This window comes from Scyliorhinus torazame, chromosome 1, assembly GCF_047496885.1.
Source record: "Scyliorhinus torazame isolate Kashiwa2021f chromosome 1, sScyTor2.1, whole genome shotgun sequence".
NCBI lineage: Eukaryota > Metazoa > Chordata > Chondrichthyes > Carcharhiniformes > Scyliorhinidae > Scyliorhinus > Scyliorhinus torazame.
In genome coordinates this window covers 229,241,511-229,260,657 of record NC_092707.1, presented here as the reverse complement: position 1 = coordinate 229,260,657, position 19,147 = coordinate 229,241,511, and the positions used below count along the sequence as shown (strand labels likewise).

Sequence of the window (19,147 nt, the reverse complement as noted above, 5' to 3'; positions counted from 1 at the left end):
GACCAATTGAAGTTAGACACTGGTGCCAAAGCCAATTCAATCTGCATGACTGATTTTAAAAATCTAAAAATTCAACCGATTAGAAGAAATCACAAAATATCTCTTGAGAGATTATAATGGTTCAAGCATTATATGTTATGGTGCTTGCGACCTGAGTGTGGTGGTGAAGAACACAGTTTATTCTGTCCCATTCTGTATTGTATCCAAGGGCTTGGATTCATTATTAGGTAATCAGTCCTGTGAAGAATTAGGTCTAGTGCAGTTGGTATACAGCATCCACAAAGGATTGGATCAACACTCCAATGATTCAGAGAACATTAGCAGCAAATTCAGCGATGTATTCACAGGTTTTGGTACACTGCCATTCACCTGCGAGATACAACTCAAAGAGGATACAAAACCTGTGATACAGGCACCAAGAAGAGTGCTTGCACCTCTTCAGGATTGCCTCAAAAAGGATCCAGACAGAATGAAAACATTTAAAGTAATCAGAAAAATAGAAGAACCTACCGACTGGGTAAACTCCATGGTTTGTGAAAAGAAAAAGAATGCCGATATTCGCATACGCATGGATCCTAAAGATCATAGCAAGAAAATCAAAAGAGAACATTACCAAATACCAAAGCATGCGGAAATCACATGTGAGATGGCTGGTGCACAATTCTTTATGAAAATTTCCGCATTCAGAGGTTGATGATGAAGATACAACAATATGACTTCAATCTGATCTACACACCAGGCAAATGGTTCTTCTTAGCAGATTCATTATCGCGAGCGCTGATGCAAAGTATTGGTGGTGAGATTGCAGAGGATATGGATCTGCATATCAATCTTTTTTCACACTACTACCAATATCAGATGTGAAACTTTGTGAGATCCAAGAAGAGGCCAGAAATAATCAAACTCTTCAAGAGGTGATGAGGAACATCAACTCACACTGGCCCAGAGGTCAATGTATGGAGTTCTACAATCTACAATATAAGGTTGTTCCCCCTTGTGAGAGAGTCTAGGACCAGAGGGCATAAGCTCAGAGTAAGGGGTCACCCATTTAAGAATAAATGAGTAAGAATTTCTTCTCTCAGAGGGTAGTATACTTTAAGTTAATAGAAACATAGAAAATAGTTGCAGGTGGATGCCATTTGGTCCTTTGAGCCTGCTCCACCATTCATTAAGTCGCTTTCCCCCCATATCTTTTGATCCACTTCTCCCTAAGTGCTATGTCTAACTGGTTCTTGTAAACATGCAAGATGCATGTGATGCTTTCGATGCAGCGCGTCTCCACCAGCAGCGCCAGTGTCCCAGTCCCAGAAGCCGGCCAATGGTGTTTCCCATTGTGGCCACCCCTACACCGTCGGAAAATTCATGGGTGTGAGTACGCTGCCAGTAAAACAGAGGATCCTGCCAGCGGAGAATCCCGCCCACAATGTTCTGGCCTCAACTACTTCCTGTGGTAATGAATTCCACAGACCAACCATTCTCTGGGTGAAGAAATTTCTCCTCATCTCTGTCCTAAATAGTCTACCCTGAATCCTCAGACTGTGACCCTGGTTCTGGACACACCCACCATTGGGAACATTCTTCCTGTGTCTACCCTGTCTAGTCCTGTTAGAATTTTATAGGCTTCTATGAGACCCCCCTCATTCTTCTTAAATCCAGCGATATAATCCTAACCGATTCAACTCTTCTCAGTTCCCCCATCTGCCTAGCTCCCCACTGCTGACAGGCCAGGAGGATTCATCCTTATATGTCACCTTGGCCAGAACCTATGGTGTCACCACACGAAAGCTAGTTTATTCCCCTTCTAGTTTGCTCTGTTCATGATTAATTGAAAAACTAAGCTTGTCTCACGAGGAACGGTTGAGGACTCTGGGTCTGTACTTGTTGAGGTTTAGAAGAACGAGGGGGGATTTTATTGAAACTTACGGGAAACTGCGTGGCCTGGATAGAGTGGACATTGAGAGAATGTTTCCACTTGTAGGAAAAACTAGAACCAGAAGACACAATCTCAGATAAAAGGGACGATCCTTTAAAACAGAGATGAGGAGGAATTTCTTCAGCCAGAGGGTGGTGAATCTGTGGAACTCTTTGCCGCAGAAGGCTGTGGAGGCCAAATCACGGAGTCTCTTTAAGACTGAGACAGATAGGTTTTTGATCAATAAGGGGATCGGGGGTTATGGGGAGAAGGCAGGAGAATGGGGATGAGAAAAATATCAGCCATGATTGAATGGCGGAGCTGACTCGATGGGCCGAGCGGCCTAATTCTGCTCCTATGTCTTATGGTTTTATGGTCTTATATAATTTAAACAGATTTTACACTCAATCCCCATTTACACCGGCTGTTTAACATGAGCAGATTGAGCAATGTAGGCCATAGGGGGGGTTCCGGTGGTGGATGCAGCTGTTCATTGACCGTCGACGGGATCTTCAAGACACTTCAAAGTCAATGGCCATTTACTATGCCTGCGAGTGCATCGTTCATCACAGTGGGTGGTCTTCGGCGGGATGGGAAAATCCCTCCAGCAGGAAGGGCAGGAAAATCCTGCCTGTAGTCATACAGGAAGTTAGAATCAGACTGAATTCAGTTCCACAGACTGAAGAGTTTTGCTGCCCTGAATGTTTTTGCTCTTGTTTTAACTTTGTGACTTGACTGTTGTTGTGTTCTTCAGGCTCTGGGGAATCATGAATTTGACAATGGGGTGGACGGCCTCTTGGGCCCCTTTCTTCAGAAAGTTTCTTTCCCAGTGCTGAGTGCGAATATCAAAGCAGATCAACAGTTATCACCACAGATCTCCGGCTACTACCATCCTTTTAAGATCCTGACTGTCAATGGGCAGAAGATTGGTGTGGTTGGATACACCACCAAAGAAACCCCAATACTTTCAAGTCCAGGTAGGTACTGATTGAAGCTGAGGTTCACTGTGTTGTGGAGCTTTGAAATGGACACCAACTTTTAAAAATATATTCCAGGGCCCCATCTAATCTTCGAGGATGAAGTTGAAGCCGTGCAGCGGGAAGTTGACAAGCTCACAGTTCTGGGGGTTAACAAGATTATCGCCCTGGGTCATGCAGGATTCGAGACGGACAAAGAAATTGCAAAGAAAGTGAGAGGGGTCGATGTTGTCGTGGGAGGACATACCAACACTTTTCTTTACACAGGTAAACGTCTCAGCCAACTCTCTGTCAGGTGTACCAGAATTCTAGAATCTCACAGCACAGCAGGAGGCCATTTTGTCCATTGTCCATGTGTCAGCTGTTTGAAAGAGCTACTAATTAGTCCCATTCTCATTCATACTCATTCCCCACAGAGCAGCAAATAATTCACCTTCAAGATTAAAACAAATTCTCTTTTGATGGTTAGTAATGAATCTCCTTTCATCGCTATTTCAGACAGTGCTCTCCAGACGATAACAAATCACTCTGGAACAAAAGCTCATGCACAAAGGAATCTTCAAATTACACATTCCACATAACGCCTTGATTTGAATGAGTTATGGGCCAGGGTTTAGAGAACCCCAAAGAGTATCATGGAGTTCACCTGACCCACAACCATTTGACCCTGTCCGATTGTATGGCCAAGGAAAGTGACTTGGGCTTTTCCAAATTCACTTTTGGCCAGTTTTATCACCAAACCTGCCTCCTGAAGTCAATCGAATAACTCCATCAGATGTTTTAAATGTTCTTTCCATGTCTGGCTGAAAATTACCAGATCGTCGATGTATACTGCACAATTGGGTAATCCAGAAACGACTTTGTTAGTTAACCGTTGAAATGTTGCTGGGGCATTTTTCATGCCAAATGGCATAACTTCGAATTGGTATATACCATCTGGAGTCAGAAAAGCTGAAATCTCCTTTGCCCTTTCGGATAAAGGTACCTGCCAGTAACCTTTAAGTAAATCCAATTTGGAAATAAAAGCTGATTGTCCCACTTTCTCAATGCAATCCTCCAAACGTGGGATAGGATAAGAGTCCGTTCTTGTAACTGCATTAAACTTTCTATAGTCTACACACAGCCGTTGGGTACCGACTGGTTTAGGTACCATCACTATGGGTGAGCTCCACTGGCTGCAACCCACTTCAATTATGCCATTTTTAAACATACTCTCCATCTCTTTATTAACCTGTGCCAATTTTAAAGGGTTAAGTCTATATGGATGTTGTTTGATTGGAACAGCATTTCCCACATCTACATCATGTATAGCCATTTTAGTACTTCCCAATTTATCTCTACAAACATGCCCACGTGATATCAATAACTCTTTCAGGTCAGTTTGTTTTTCCCCTGGAAGGTTACTCAACAATTTATCCCAATTTTTAAGAACATCCTCGTTTTCCAATTTAATTTGAGGTATGTCAAATTCACAGCCATCTGGATTTGGTTCGTCACTTTGAGTTAGAATCATTAAAACCTCCTCCTTTTTCTCTCCTTCCCTTTAAAAATACCTTTTAAGCATATTCACATGACACACTCGGTGAGTCTTCCTTCTATCTGGTGTTTTTACCACATAATTCACCTCACTTAATTTCCTTTCAATCTGATACGGTCCACAAAACCTAGCTTTTGAAGGTTCACCTACCTCTGGTAACAACACTAAAACTTTATCTCCACTGGCAAAACTACGAACTCTAGATTTCTTGTCCGCGACCCGTTTCATCACATTTTTTTTTTAAATATATATTTATTAAAGTTTTTTAACACAATTTTTCTCTCTTACAAACAATAACCCCCCCCCCGGTAACAAAATAACAAGAAACTGCACTGAGCAAGATATATACATGGCAAAATGGTATATTTACATAGCTTTGTACACTGGCTCTCTCCCACACGTGCCAGTTTCCCCAACCCTTCATGTTATCTCTTGCTCATCCACCTCCCCCCAAGCAATCCCCCGTTCTCCCCCCCTCCGCCCCCCCCCCCTTCCCAGGATGTCCCGTCCCCCCCCCCGGGTTGCTGCTGCTGCTGACCGACCTTCCTCTAACACTCCGCGAGATAGTCTAGAAACGATTGCCACCGCCTGTAGAACCCCTGCGCAGACCGTCTCAAGGCAAACTTAATCCTCTCCAGCTTTATGAACCCAGCCATATCGTTTATCCAGGCCTCCACGCTGGGGGGCTTTGCCTCCTTCCAAATTAGCAAGATCCGTCGCCGGGCTACTCGGGACACAAAGGCCAGAATACCGGCCTCTTTCGCCTCCTGCACTCCCGGCTCGTCCACTACTCCAAATATTGCTAGCCCCCAGCTTGGCTTGACCCGGACTTTCACCACCTGAGATATTGCTCCCGCCACTCCTCTCCAGAACCTCACCAGTGCCGGGCATGACCAAAACATATGGACATGGTTCGCCGGGCTCCCTGAGCACCTTCCACATCTGCCCTCTACCCCAAAGAACCTACTCAACCTGGCCCCCATCAAGTGCACTCTGTGGACCACCTTAAATTGTATCAGGCTGAGCCTGGCACACGAGGAGGAGGAATTAACCCTACCTAGGGCATCAGCCCACAGACCTTTCTCAATCTCCTCCCCCAGCTCCTCCTCCCATTTACCCTTCAGCTCCTCTACCAGCGCTTCCCCCTCTTCTTTCATCTCCTGGTGTTTCATCACATTTTGTGCAACTTTCAAATGTTGTCTAGCCAATTCACCTGCTCTATTTAATATTTCCCTAAAATTTGACACGTAATCCAATAATGTCATTTCCGATTTCTCACTCACCAATTTTTCCTTAATCAATTTAAGTGGTCCTCTTACCTCATGACCAAAGATTTGTTCAAAAGGACTGAATTTAGTTGACTCATTAGGTGCATCCCTAATTGTAAACAGTACAAATGGAATTTCTTTATCCCAATCCTCTGGATAATCGTGACAATAAGCCCTCAACATTGTCTTTAATGTCTGATGCCACCTTTCAAAAGCTCCCTGCGATTCTGGATGGTATGCAGTTGATTTAAATTGTTTTATGCCTAAACTATCCATAACTTCTTTGAATAACCTTGAGGTAAAATTTGATCCTTGATCCGATTGTATTTCTGCGGGTAGTCCATATCTAGTAAAGAATTTAAGTAACTCCTCCACAATCTTTTTAGCTGTAATATTGCGTACTGGAATGGCCTCTGGAAACCTAGTAGACACATCCATTATAGTCAAAAGATATTGATTCCCACTTTTCATTTTAGGAAGCGGTCCTACGCAATCAATTAGAACCATTGTAAAAGGTTCCTCAAATGCTGGAATGGGTATTAAGGGTGCTGGTTTTATCACTGCTTGAGGTTTCCCTATCACTTGACATGTGTGACATGATTGACAAAACTTAACTACATCTTTATGTAGTCCAGGCCAATAAAAATGATTCTGGATTTTAGCTTGAGTTTTCCTTATTCCCAAATGACCTCCCACTGAAATGAAATGAAAATGAAAATTGCTTATTGTCACAAGTAGGCTTCAAATGAAGTTACTGTGAAAAAACCCTAGTCGCCACATTCCGGCGCCTGTTCGGGGAGGCTGTTACGGGAATTGAACCGTGCTGCTGGCCTGCCTTGGTCTGCTTTCAAAGCCAGCGATTTAGCCCTGTGCTTAACAGCCCCAGTTTAGCACAGTGCCTCATGTGCAACTCGCAACACCTCCTTTCTATACCCTACCGGCAATACTACTTGATGAACATCTGCCCACTTTTCAGCTGCCTGCATATGTAAAGGTCTCCATTTTTAACATAGAATTTACAGTGCAGAAGGAGGCCATTCGGCCCATCGAGACTGCACCGGCTCTTGGAAAGAGCACCCTTCCCAAGGTCAACACCTCCACCCTATCCCCATAACCCAATAACCCCACCCAACACTAAGGGCAATTTTGGACACTAAGGGCAATTTATCATGGCCAAGCCACCTAACCTGCACATCTTTGGACTGTGGGAGGAAACCGGAGCACCCGGAGGAAACCCATGCACACACGGGGAGAATGTGCAGACTCCACACAGTGACCCAAGCCGGAATCGAACCTGGGACCCTGGAGCTGTGAAGCAATTGTGCTATCCACAATGCTACTGTGCTGCCCAAGACATTCCCATCACGACATTACTTTTACGGTAATAACACTCTGGTATACACTCAGATTCCTCTTCCTTATATGCTTTCTGATGCATCCGTTTTATTTCTATATCTTTGTTGTAACTCCGCCAATTCTTCTGAACTAAAAATATCCGCTTCATCCTCCACCTGTTCATGTTCTTTTTCAACCATCTGATCAAAAATCCTTTCTGATAATTGCACTTCAACTTCATCTTCACTCTTTGATTAGTCCTCTTGTCTTAACCTGTGACTTTGCGACCTTGTTACTACACAATCCGGAAAAATCTCAGGATATTCGTCCTTCAACATTCACTTGTCTGATTTTCCACTGGCTTATCAACCACAATAGGAATCACTCCCACCTGCGGTCCAGCTATATCATTATCCAAGATAAACTGTATTCCTGGACAAGATAGTTTCTCTATTACTCCCACTACCACTTCACCACTCTTCACTGGACTTTCCAACCTTACCTTATATAATGGAACACTACTCCTCTCATCCTGAATTCCATATATTGCCACCTTTTCTGGCAATATTCTTCCCTAACTACATAACTCCTCATCTCTTACCATTAAAGATTGACTATCTCTCGTATCTCTTAAAATTGTGACTTCTTTACCTGCTCCTCCTGATACACATGAGTAAACTTTACCCACACAAGTAAATTCTTTAAAGAGATCTGGTACCTTCTTATCAATCACCTCTTGATCAGGCTGTACAATCATTTGCACCTCCTTCACTTCACTTGGGCTTTCCTTTGCCACTTTAACAAACAGTTCATATGCTCCCAAGATGGATTTTTTTCACCTCCTTATACGACTCAGATACCTCCTCCAGTAGTGATGAAAACACTTCACTAGCCCTACCTACCAGCTTTGTTTGAATCAGTAATACCCACATGTCCTGTGGCCATTTCATTTGTTCAGCTACCTTCTCAAATGAAATGAAAAAGGCTTCTACCTCCTTCTCATCAAACCTTGGCAAAGCTTGGACATATTTAAATAGATCCCCACCAAGCCCTCAACTATGATGCTCTTTCTCACTATCCTCCAACTGTACGTTTCCCTTTACGTCTGCCAATTTTAGCTGTCTGTTATGTTTCATAGCCATTTTCTGAAGTTCAAACTCTCTCTTTTTCCTTTTCCTCTCCATCTCTTTCATTTTGTTCTGCTAGGGTTATTCTTTCATTGTTTCTTTCTTCTCTCTCCTTTTCTTTTTCCCCGATCTGTATCTCGCTTTCTCTTTCTTTTTCTCTCATTGCATATTCAAGCTGCTTTAATTCCTTTTCATGTTCAAGTTGCTTAATCGGCAACTGAATTTTGCCATTTCTAATGAGTCAAACTGTACAAAGGCAACTTTAAATGCTCAGCTACCGCGGTAAGTACCTCATCTTTCCGCATTTTGTCAGGTAATGTTAACTGCAATGTTTTTGGCAAATCTAAAAATCTGTTTTTAGTCTCTGTCCACAAGGTACTGCGTGTGACTGTCTCCACCCCCAAAACCTTCAGAGCCTCTGAAGAGCCATTGTCCACAACACACTCCATACTTAAATAAAAAACCACACCTGAAAAGCACCCCTCACTGTCTTTAAGTTCACTAAGCCAATTCAATAGATAGACATTTATCCCCCTCGAGCCCCCAATTTGTTCTGGGCCAGGATTTAGAGAACCCCAAAGTGTATCATGGAGTTCACCTGACCCACAACTTTTGATAGACTGTGGTATGGGGAGCACACGGCCCACTCTACAGTAGTGGTACAGCAGAAATGGAAAAGTATTTTTTAAAGCAAAACAATGTTTATTCTATGAACTCAAGTTAATCTTTTAAAAACATACAGTGAACATCTTAGCAATCATTAATTCAAATACATTCCCCAAAGATTACAACACTAAGTAATCCTTAAGCTGTCCTTTTAACATCCATAAGACTTTTAAAAAAAACTTTTAACAGAAGCACATCAGGTTAAAGCCACTATTGAGAGCAGTTATTAGTTTTAAATCACCAAAGGATCGATTTACAGTCTTTAGATTACAGAGAGAGAGACTAATACACCTTTTGGCTGTGACTGCAGCTATCCAGCTCTGAAAACAAAACTAAAACACACCCTGTAGCAAACAGCCTAAAACGAAAGTAAAAGCTGACCGACAGCCCAGCTCCACCCACACTGACATCACTGATAAACACCCATTTCTAAAAGGTACATTTCTTAAACACCCATTTCTTAAAGGTACTCACACATGACAAATGTCAACCAATTGCACCTCGATCTTCTCTCTGTTGTGAGCTCAATTCAACGTTAGTTGAAATGTTGTGGTCAGTAGATCTTCAAGCACTGCATTCGAAGTGGGGCCACCTTGCCCAGTGGAAGAAAATGGTGGCTCCGTGACGCACGGTCAGAGAATTGGCTGCCCAATATCCAAATTTTCAATATCTTCTCTGAGATGGGAGGAGGCGAGGGTCCTTAATAATAATAATCTTTTATTGTCACAAGTAAGAAATTACTGTGAAAAGCCCCTCGTCGTCACATTCCGGTGCCTGTTCGGATACACGGACGGAGAATTCAGAATTCTCAGCCAGTACGGGAATTGAACCCGCGCGCTGGCCTTGTTCTGCATCACAAACCAGCTGTTTAGCCCACTGAGCTAGAGCCCCAAAGTCAGCAGTTGCCTAAAATATGTGGACAGCCTCAGAGAGAACTTTTGGTCCTCTTTAGTTCACCTGAGCTTTCCCTCAAATATTTAGTCAATTAATTTTTTCAAGTTGTTGAGTGGGATTCTTCATCCCCAGGACAGCCAGAATGCATTCCTCGAGGTAACATAGAATTGGGCATCAGGGCAAGCGCCCGACCACTGATGGCGGTGTGACTGGGCTCCATGCCGCATGCCATGGAGACAAATGCAAAAGGGTCTTAATGACCCATTTGCATCCATTTTGTGCCTTATGTCCACCATCCCATGATTCTCTGGACCCCGCAGCTGGGAATCATGTGGGTGCAGTTCATTTGTCGTCTCTACAACCGTGAATCTGATGTGGTGGACCTCGCGGTGCACTGACAGGAATTACTCCCAGTGGAGTTGAAGAATGGCGGCGGCCCGGAGAATGCTGGATCAGTTCTGATAATGATATGCCAACAGCATTTACTGTACTTGTGGAGTGGAACGCATTGACGCCGCTGTTGAGGTACCAGAGAATTGTGATTTGGCGTGAACACAACGCCCACCACAATTTTGGCGTAAAAAAATGATTCTCTGCCCAATCGCATTTCCAATGTCAACCAGCGTCAACCGACAGAGATCCCGCTCATAGTCACCCAAACAGGCAATTCAGCCTGCTGTGTTTGGTTTTCACCAATGCGTGTGGTGCCAAATTTCATATTTTGTATAAAATAAATTTGCCAAATCCCTTGATACATTTATGGCAATTATCATGAATTTATACCATCTTAATTACTGACCCACCAAACAGTTTGCCGAATGTTTTTTCATGATTGACCTTACCAAATTCGCTCGCCATTCTGAACAATTTCCTCAGACCCTCTCAGAACCTTTTTTTGCTGTATTGAATTTCCCGTTTGTCCACTCCCCTCAGCGCCCCTGCCGATGTTCCTGCTGCACCCCCAACCCCCTGCATCCCGCCCACCCCGGCACCCTGCCCACCCCCAGCACCCTACACACCCTTGCACCCTACACACCCATTGCACCTCACCCAAACCCAACACCCACCCACCTTTGCAACCCACCCCATCGCCAACACCCACCACATTTGAACCCCACCCACTTCCTGCACACTACCCACCCCTGGCACCCCACCCACTCCCAGTACCCTGCCCATCCCCGGCAAGCCACCCACCCCCGGCATCCCACCCACTGAACCCCACCCACCCCCTGAGCCCATCCAGCCTCGGCTCCCCATTCACCCCCTGCACCCTACCCACCCCATGCACCATGCCCAACCCCGGCACCCCCACCATCCCCATCCCCCGCCCACTCTAGCACCTCCTCACCCTTTGGACCCCCACCCCCTGCATCCCACTTGTTTCATGTGGGCTGAACATCACCAATAATCCCCTAGACCTGATCTGGTTCAGCCATCAGATCATTGAGGCTGACACTAACAGGGATAGCTAGCATGGGAAGACAGACAGGAAGGGGGGCTGCGGCGTATCTCCCGGCAGTGCACCAACTCCACCAGGCCAATAGGACTGGAAGAGATCATGGAGAGCATCAGCTCCATGCTGGCGGGGAAGGCGCCGGGACCCATGGGATCCCGGAGGACCTCTAGAAAAGATCCTCACCAATCCTGGCCCCACATCTATGGGGCATGTTCGCAGACTCACGAGCGAGGGGCACTCTGCCTCCAAAGCTAACCTAGGCCACAATACCCAAAAAAGACAAAGACCCGACGGAATGCATTTCATATTGACCCATTTCGCTGCTCAATATAGACGCAAACATCCTGGTCAAAAGACTGAATAACTGTGTACCGGAGGTGATCGCAGAGGACCAGACAGGCTTTATCAAGGGTAGGCAGCTAACTTCGAACATCAAGTGGCTGCTGAATGTAATAATAACCACATCCAGGGAGAGAACACCAGAGGTGATCATTATTTTGGACATAGAAAAGGCCTTCGACAGAATCGAGTGGAAGTACCTTGTTGAGGTACTGGAACGGTTTGGGCTAGGAGCAGGATTCGCCACCTGGGTGAGATTCCTGTACAACGCTTCCAAAGTGAACGTTTCGACCAACACCACCAGCTCTGAATACTTCCAGCTGCACAGAGGCAGAAGGCAGGGATGCCCACTGACCCGTCTCTGTTCAACCTGACAATTGAACCCCTGGCGATCGCTCTGTGAGATGCGAAAAGCTGGAGGGGCATCTGAAGAGGAGGCAGAAAGCACAGAGTTTCACTCTTTGAAGATGGCCTGTTCCTCTGTGTCTCGGGCCCACAAAACGGCCTGAAAGCAATCATGAAGCTCCTGGAAGAGTTTGGAGCCTTGGGCACAAACCCAACCTGGACAAGAGCAAGGCATTCCGGTGAACCTGAACGGGGGAGGGACAGAGCTGGAGGGGCTACCATTCAAACTGGCCCAAAACAAACTCCTCTACCTGGGGACCCAGCTAGTCCATGATTGGACACAGATCCACAAGTGGAATCTGACCAGCCTGACGGAGGAAGTTAAAAAGAACCTGCGGAGATGGGATGCACTCCTGCTTTCCCTGGCGGGGAGGGTGCAGACGATCAAGATGAACGTGCTGCCGAGGTTTCTCTTCCTGTTTAGATCCATACCGATCTTCAGCCCAAAGGTCTTTTTCCAAAAGATAAGACCATAGGAGCAGAATTAGGCCACTTGGCCCATCGAGTCTGCTCCGCCATTCAATCATGGCTGATATTTTCTCATCCCCATTCTCCTGCCTTCTCCCCATAACCTCTGATCCCCTTGATTAAGCTGTAAATGCCAAACATTTTTATTGGCCTGGACTGCATAAGGATGTAGTTGAATTTTGCTATAAATGTCACATGTGTCAGGTAATAGGAAAACCTCAAGCGGTAATCAAACCAGCCCCCTTAATGCCCATTCCGGTATTTGAGGAACCTTTTACTAGTGTCCTAATTGACCACATGTGACCCCTTCCTAATATGAAAAGTGGGAATCAGTATTTGTTGACCATAATGATTTCCAGAGTCCATTACGTTACAAAATATTACAGCTAAGAGGATTGTACAGGAGTTAACTGATTTTTTAAAATCCGTTACCAACTACCAAAAGAAATCCAATTAGATCAAGGATTCGATTTTATGTCAAATTATTCAGGGAAGTTATGGATAGCTTAGGAATAAAGCAATTTAAGTCAAATTATCCATCAAATCATTAAGGTATCAACCAGAATTGTAGGGAGTGTTACAAAGGCAGCACCAAACTTTAAAAATCATGTTGAGGTCTTATAGTCAGGATTATCCAGTGTGGGATGAAGGAATTCCATTTGTACTATTTGCAATTAGGTATGCACCTAATGAATTGGCTAAATTCAGTCCATTCAAATTGATTTTTTGGTCATGAATTAAGAGGACCACTTAAATAAATTAAAGGGAAATTGATGAGTCAGCAGTCTGAAATCACGTTGTGGGACTATGTATAAAACCTGAGGGAGAGATTCACAAGGGCTGGTGAGCTGGCTAGAAAGCATTTAAAATAATGATGAAAAAAGAGGCGGATAAGATGTAACTCGTAGAAAGTACCAGTGGTAGGTGAAAAGGAAGATTTAGCGGGCCTTATCGAATTGCAAGGAAATTGAGTGAGATCAATTATTTGATAAAATAGAAGGAAAGCTCACAGAGTGTGTCATGTTAATATGCTCAAAAGTGTTTTTATTGGGAAGGAAAGAAGGAGGATGTGTTAGTCACTAAAACTCAGGGAGAAGAGAAAAATCCACATGATTCTGAATTTGCCATTCCTCAAATTAGATTGGACAATGAAGAAGCAAGAAAAAATGTGGATAAATTACTGAGTTACCTTCCAGAGGAAAATCAGTGATCTGAAAGAGTTATTACAGTCACATACAGCGATATGTGAGACCAAACTAGGAAGTACATGATGTAGATGTAGGAAATTCTATTCCAATTGAGCAACATTCAGATAGACTCAATCCACTACAATTAGCACAGGTCCAAAAGGAGAAAGCATGCGGAAGAATTAAATCATTGAAGTGAGTCGCAGCTCTCACCTGTTGTGATGGTACCAAAAGCAGATGGAACGCAACGATTGTGTGTGGGCTATAGGAAAGTCAATGCAGATAGAAAGTGAAATTTGAATCCTATTTCTCATTTGGAAGACTGTATTGAAAAGTTGGGGCAAGCCAAAATTGATATATTTTGTTGCAGTACTGTTATTAATAATGCTGGGTTCAAACACATACTGGCAGTATGTCTGCTAACACTGTGATTACGAAGTTGCAAAGATTGGGTAATCATTGCTTTTAACCATTTACTTGTTTACATATGGATGGCTAATTAAATATTGTTTATAGAAAGGAGGTTCCTTCAGATGTAGATAATTAATGATGGGTGGCATTTAGTCCACTAAGATGGACTGTATCCCACTAAGATGTCATGAGACATCTCAGTGGGATACAGATGATATAATTAATGGGAGGAGGCAGGTCAGTAGTTTTTGGCAGCTTTGCCATAGGATTTGATCTGATAGGATTTCAGGTGGTTCCTGAAAGGGTCTCTCTCAAACGGTCTGCACAGAGAACAGCACATTACCCTGATTGCTAACTTTATTTATGAGTGGATTTTGAACTGCATTGTGTTGCTTTGTTGGAATATATATAGTGATAGCTGTAGGGCATAAGCTGAAGATTTTCCTTTTATTTAAGAACTGTTTAACTGTTCATTGTAAAGCTATTTCTTTGACATTAATGTGGTTAATACTGTGTTTAAATTAAAGTTTGTTTTAACATAAAAGATACCTATTGTTCAGAGTCATCACTCCTGAGGTGAAGTATACTTTCCTCACAGTTTGACAAATTGCAAATTGTTTGGGGTTTCTCATCCGGTATCCTAACATAAATTGGCGTCTGATCCAGTATTCTAACACACACACACACAGTCAATCCCAAGCCTGCTTCGCAGAGTAACACAATTAACCTTAAAAATATTTAAAATAACTTGCTTCAAAATGCAACTCACACGTAGGTCTTCATCTCCTCGGCTTGTTGGTTGATTCGTCATTCACACACTTGTTATTTTACAAAACGATTTGACCCATTGACACCTTCAACAAGAAAATGTTGCATGCTGATCATTTAAATCTGATCATAATATTTCTTGAAATCTGTTTTCATCTCGATAGAACCTTTATTTGGGAAGGAGCAAGAGTGGATGTACTGTTTGGAGGAATCTGGAGTGATATATAATTGTCAAATGTGGTTCAATAAAATTAATTGAACCCTAAATCCAATGCTGAAAAGTTCACTGTTTGTTTTCTCCGCTGGTGATAATGTGATGCTGTTTATTCATTTGCTTCATCCGCATTTTAAGAGAATCGGCACCTTGATATCAACTGCCTGTCTCGCCAATACACATCACGGGCGTCATTCTCCGACCCCCCGCCGGGTCGGAGAATGGCCGTTGGCCGCCGTGAATCCCGCCCCCGCCCCCGCCGAAGTCTCCGAAGGGAGAAAAGTCGGCGGGGCGTTAATGGCGCCGCTGCCGCGGAGAATGTCACGGGCCTGCGCAAGGCAGCCGATTTTCGGCCTGCCGATATTCTCCCTTCCGGATGGGCCGAAGTCCCGTCGACGTGATGACCGTTCACGTCGACGTCAATCAAACCTCCTTTTCATCGGCGTGACCCGGTGCTCCAGGCTCACGCCGACCAGCGAGGAGGTGAGTGACGGCCTGGGGGGTTGGCTCTGGGCAGGAAATGGCGTGGCCGCAGACTGATTGCCTGAGAAGAGGTGTGTCTCGGCTTGTGTGTGTGTGCGGCGGGGGGGGGGGGGGGTGGTTAGAGTAGGCTGGGCTCCGGGGGAGTGCCGGGAGGGGGTCCGTGCCGGGGTGGAGGTTGTGGAGGGGGTCCGTGCCGGGGTGGAGGTTGGGGGTTGTGGAGGGGGTCCGTGCCGGGGTGGAGGTTGGGGGGGGGGGGTCCGTGCTGGGGTGGAGGTTGGGGGTTGGGGAGGGGGTCCGTGCCGGGGTGGAGGTTGGGGGTTGTGGAGGGGGTCCGTGCCGGGGTGGAGGTTGGGGGTTGTGGAGGGGGTCCGTGCCGGGGTGGAGGTTGGGGGTTGTGGAGGGGGTCCGTGCCGGGGTGGAGGTTGGGGGGGGGGGGGTCCGTGCTGGGGTGGAGGTTGGGGGTTGTGGAGGGGGTCCGTGCCGGGGTGGAGGTTGTGGAGGGGGTCCGTGCCGGGGTGGAGGTTGGGGGTTGTGGAGGGGGTCCGTGCCGGGGTGGAGGTTGGGGGTTGTGGAGGGGGTCCGTGCCGGGGTGGAGGTTGGGGGTTGTGGAGGGGGTCCGTGCCGGGGTGGAGGTTGTGGAGGGGGTCCGTGCCGGGGTGGAGGTTGGGGGTTGTGGAGGGGGTCCGTGCCGGGGTGGAGGTTGGGGGGGGGGGTCCGTGCCGGGGTGGAGGTTGGGGGTTGTGGAGGGGGTCCGTGCCGGGGTGGAGGTTGGGGGGGGGGGGTCCGTGCTGGGGTGGAGGTTGGGGGTTGGGGAGGGGGTCCGTGCCGGGGTGGAGGTTGGGGGGGGGTCCGTGCTGGGGTGGAGGTTGGGGCGGGGGGGGGGTCCGTGCCGGGGTGGGTGATGGGAGGGCAAATGAGTTGGTCCACCTGGCCAGGTGCCAGCCTCCAACAGTTGGACCCATGCGGTCCATGCCACCTGGCTGGGGGGAGGAGGGGATATGGGCAATGATGACATGTCGTCGTTCCCCTCCCCCCCACCAGGTCGTCATGTTTTCAGATCATCCAGCGATGTTGGCCGCCGTGGTGGCAGCCGCTCATGTCTATGTTGCCCTGGATGAGGAGGAGGAGGAGGAGGAGGAGGAGGAGGAGCGTGCCAGAGAGGCGGCGCAGGCTGCCGCAGAGGGGCAGGCGGCAGCCGCCCAGGCTGGAGGGACACCTGACCGACAGGACGAGGAGGGGGAGGAGGACGTCGCGGCCCCACGGCAACGGAGGCACCCGAGGGCGCCCCGTGTGTACCGGCCCCGGCAGTCATACCAGGACCTCACGGACCGGGAATGCAGGAGGAGACTCCGGATGAGCCGGGAAACCGTGGCACACATCTGCCACCTGCTGGCACACCTGTCACCGCGTGGCACTGGCGGGGGACACCCTCTCCCCGTGTCCGTCAAGGTTACGGTGGCCCTGAACTTTTATGCAACGGGGTCATTCCAGGCACCGAGTGGGGACCTGTCCGGCATATCGCAGACATCGGTGCATCGGTGCATCCGGGCAGTGACAGATGCCCTTTATGCCATGGCGCACCGCTACATCCGCTTCCCCGTGGACCGGGCCAGCCAACATGCCCGGGCCGTGGGCTTCTCTGCCATTGCCGGGTTCCCCATGGTCCAGGGCGCGATCGATGGGATGCACGTCGCCGTGCGGCCACCTGCAGATAACAGGGCCGTGTTCACTAATAGGAAGGGGACCTATTCGATGAACGTACAGGTGGTCTGCGACCACCGCATGATGATCCTGCACGTCTGCGCCCGTTACCCAGGCAGTGTACACGACTCATTCGTGTTGTCGCGGTCATCCATCCCCGGCATGTACGAGGGACGCCATCCCCGGCTGAGGGGCTGGTTGCTGGGCGACAGGGGCTACCCATTGCGATCGTGGCTGATGACGCCTATACGGAGGCCACGCAATGAGGCGGAGAACCGCTACAATGATGCCCATGTAGCGACAAGGGGAGTGATCGAGAGGTGCTTTGGCGTGCTGAAGATGCGTTTCAGGTGCCTGGACCTCTCTGGGGGCGCCCTCCAGTATCGGTCAGATAGGGTCGGCCGCATCATTGTGGTGTGCTGCGTCCTGCACAACATAGCCCAGCAGAGGGGCGATGTGCCGCAGGCAGAGGAGGGCGGAGTGGAGGAGCAGCAGGAAGAGGCCCAGTCCTCCCCAGATGAGGGGGATGGGGGCAATGGTCAGGGCAGACGGGGTAGACACAGACGGGTGGCTGTCCACCGTTACCGGCTGGCCCAGCGGGCACGGGACAGACTGATAGACGCCCGCTTCACTGACTAGATGGGCGTGGGAATCGGGTAGTATGGCCACAGACCGCACACCATGACAACAGCCGACCACCCACACCCCCCACCCATCCATCCACCCAGCACCATCACCCCCCTCCCCAACCCCACACACCCCACCCGCATGCACACCACCCCCCCACTCCCAATTGCCGATCCACCGGCGGCACAACGGGCCGGGCTCACCCAGTTGCGGGTGGACGCGTGTCTATCGCAGGCCATGGAGAATGATGACAGCCCGCCTCCGATGAGCTCCTGGCTCTACATCGTTGGACTATGTCTGACCCATGGCCACAGTACCACCATCCACCCGGACCATCCCTGCATGCGGCTGTGATACTGCAGCGCACGGTCCCGTCCTCTGCCCGGGGGATGTTGATGGCGGCCCAGGGGGAAGGGGGCAGACTCACCTGGGGCTGAGGTAAGACCACCCCTCACACACACACTTGCGCTCAACGTACATGACACCCCCGCACACTTTGGACAGAGCATAAAGGCAGCTTCGGTAGGTGTAACATTGACTTTAATAACCAAAGGAGTTCATGCACGTGCCCTAGCGCCTAAAACTCATCTGTGCCCTGCACCCGTGCCAACTTACTCAGTGTCTAATTGTTTGGCCTTACGGGCCCTTTGACTACGTCTACGTGGTTCCCCAGACGGTACAGCAGAACTGGAGGTGGACTCCTGTGATTCCTGCCCTCTGACACTGGATCCCTTTGGCGGCCGTTTCCTGGGGCGTCCTGGCCTAGATGGGCCAGGCTGCGGCCCGGGCGACTGGGATGGCGAGCTGCCAGCCTGTCCTGCCCGTTGCCCACCCGATGCACCTGGGACGGAAGGGGGGGAGTCCGAGGTGTCGCGGTGTACCGGGACCTCCCCTACAGAGGGAGCCGGGATGGACCACACCACCTCCTCCTCCCTCGGGGTGCCCGATGGCCCCCAGGCCTCTACATGGGTGGGGGATGCGAACGGACTGGCCATCCGACGCGCCCCCGACATCTGGCGCTGCCAGTCCTGGAGGCCCGTGCTGGTATCGACAGGGGTCTGCAGGTTTGCAGCCATGGAGCCCAGGGGGTTGTCGAACCCTGTCTGCGACAGTGCGACGCCAGCTCGCACATGGCCACTGGCGCCGATGCCCTCAGCGATGGCCTGCTGAGACTGGGCCATGGCCTGCAGAGACTGGGCCATGGCCTGCAGAGACTGGGCTATGGCCTGCTGAGACTGGGCCATGGCCTGCAGAGACTGGGCTATGGCCTGCTGAGACTGGGCCATGGCCTGCTGAGACTGGGCTATGGCGTTGAGCGCCTCTGCCATCTGGCGCTGGCACTGGCTCATGGCCTCCTGTGAGAGGGCAGCCA

The 19,147-nt window shown here is 48.4% G+C and overlaps 1 protein-coding gene across 3 annotated transcripts in view; it reads left to right on the top strand.

Annotated features, from left to right (window-relative positions):
* LOC140419348 (5'-nucleotidase-like) overlaps positions 1 to 19,147 on the top strand; it is a 198,712-nt gene that overhangs the window by 51,464 nt on the left and 128,101 nt on the right. For all 3 annotated transcript variants that reach the window (XM_072503236.1, XM_072503232.1, XM_072503223.1), the window contains exons 2-3: positions 2,667 to 2,889; positions 2,968 to 3,156. In XM_072503236.1, the coding sequence (XP_072359337.1) occupies positions 2,667 to 2,889; positions 2,968 to 3,156 (412 nt within the window). The remainder of the gene's footprint in view (positions 1 to 2,666; positions 2,890 to 2,967; positions 3,157 to 19,147) is intronic.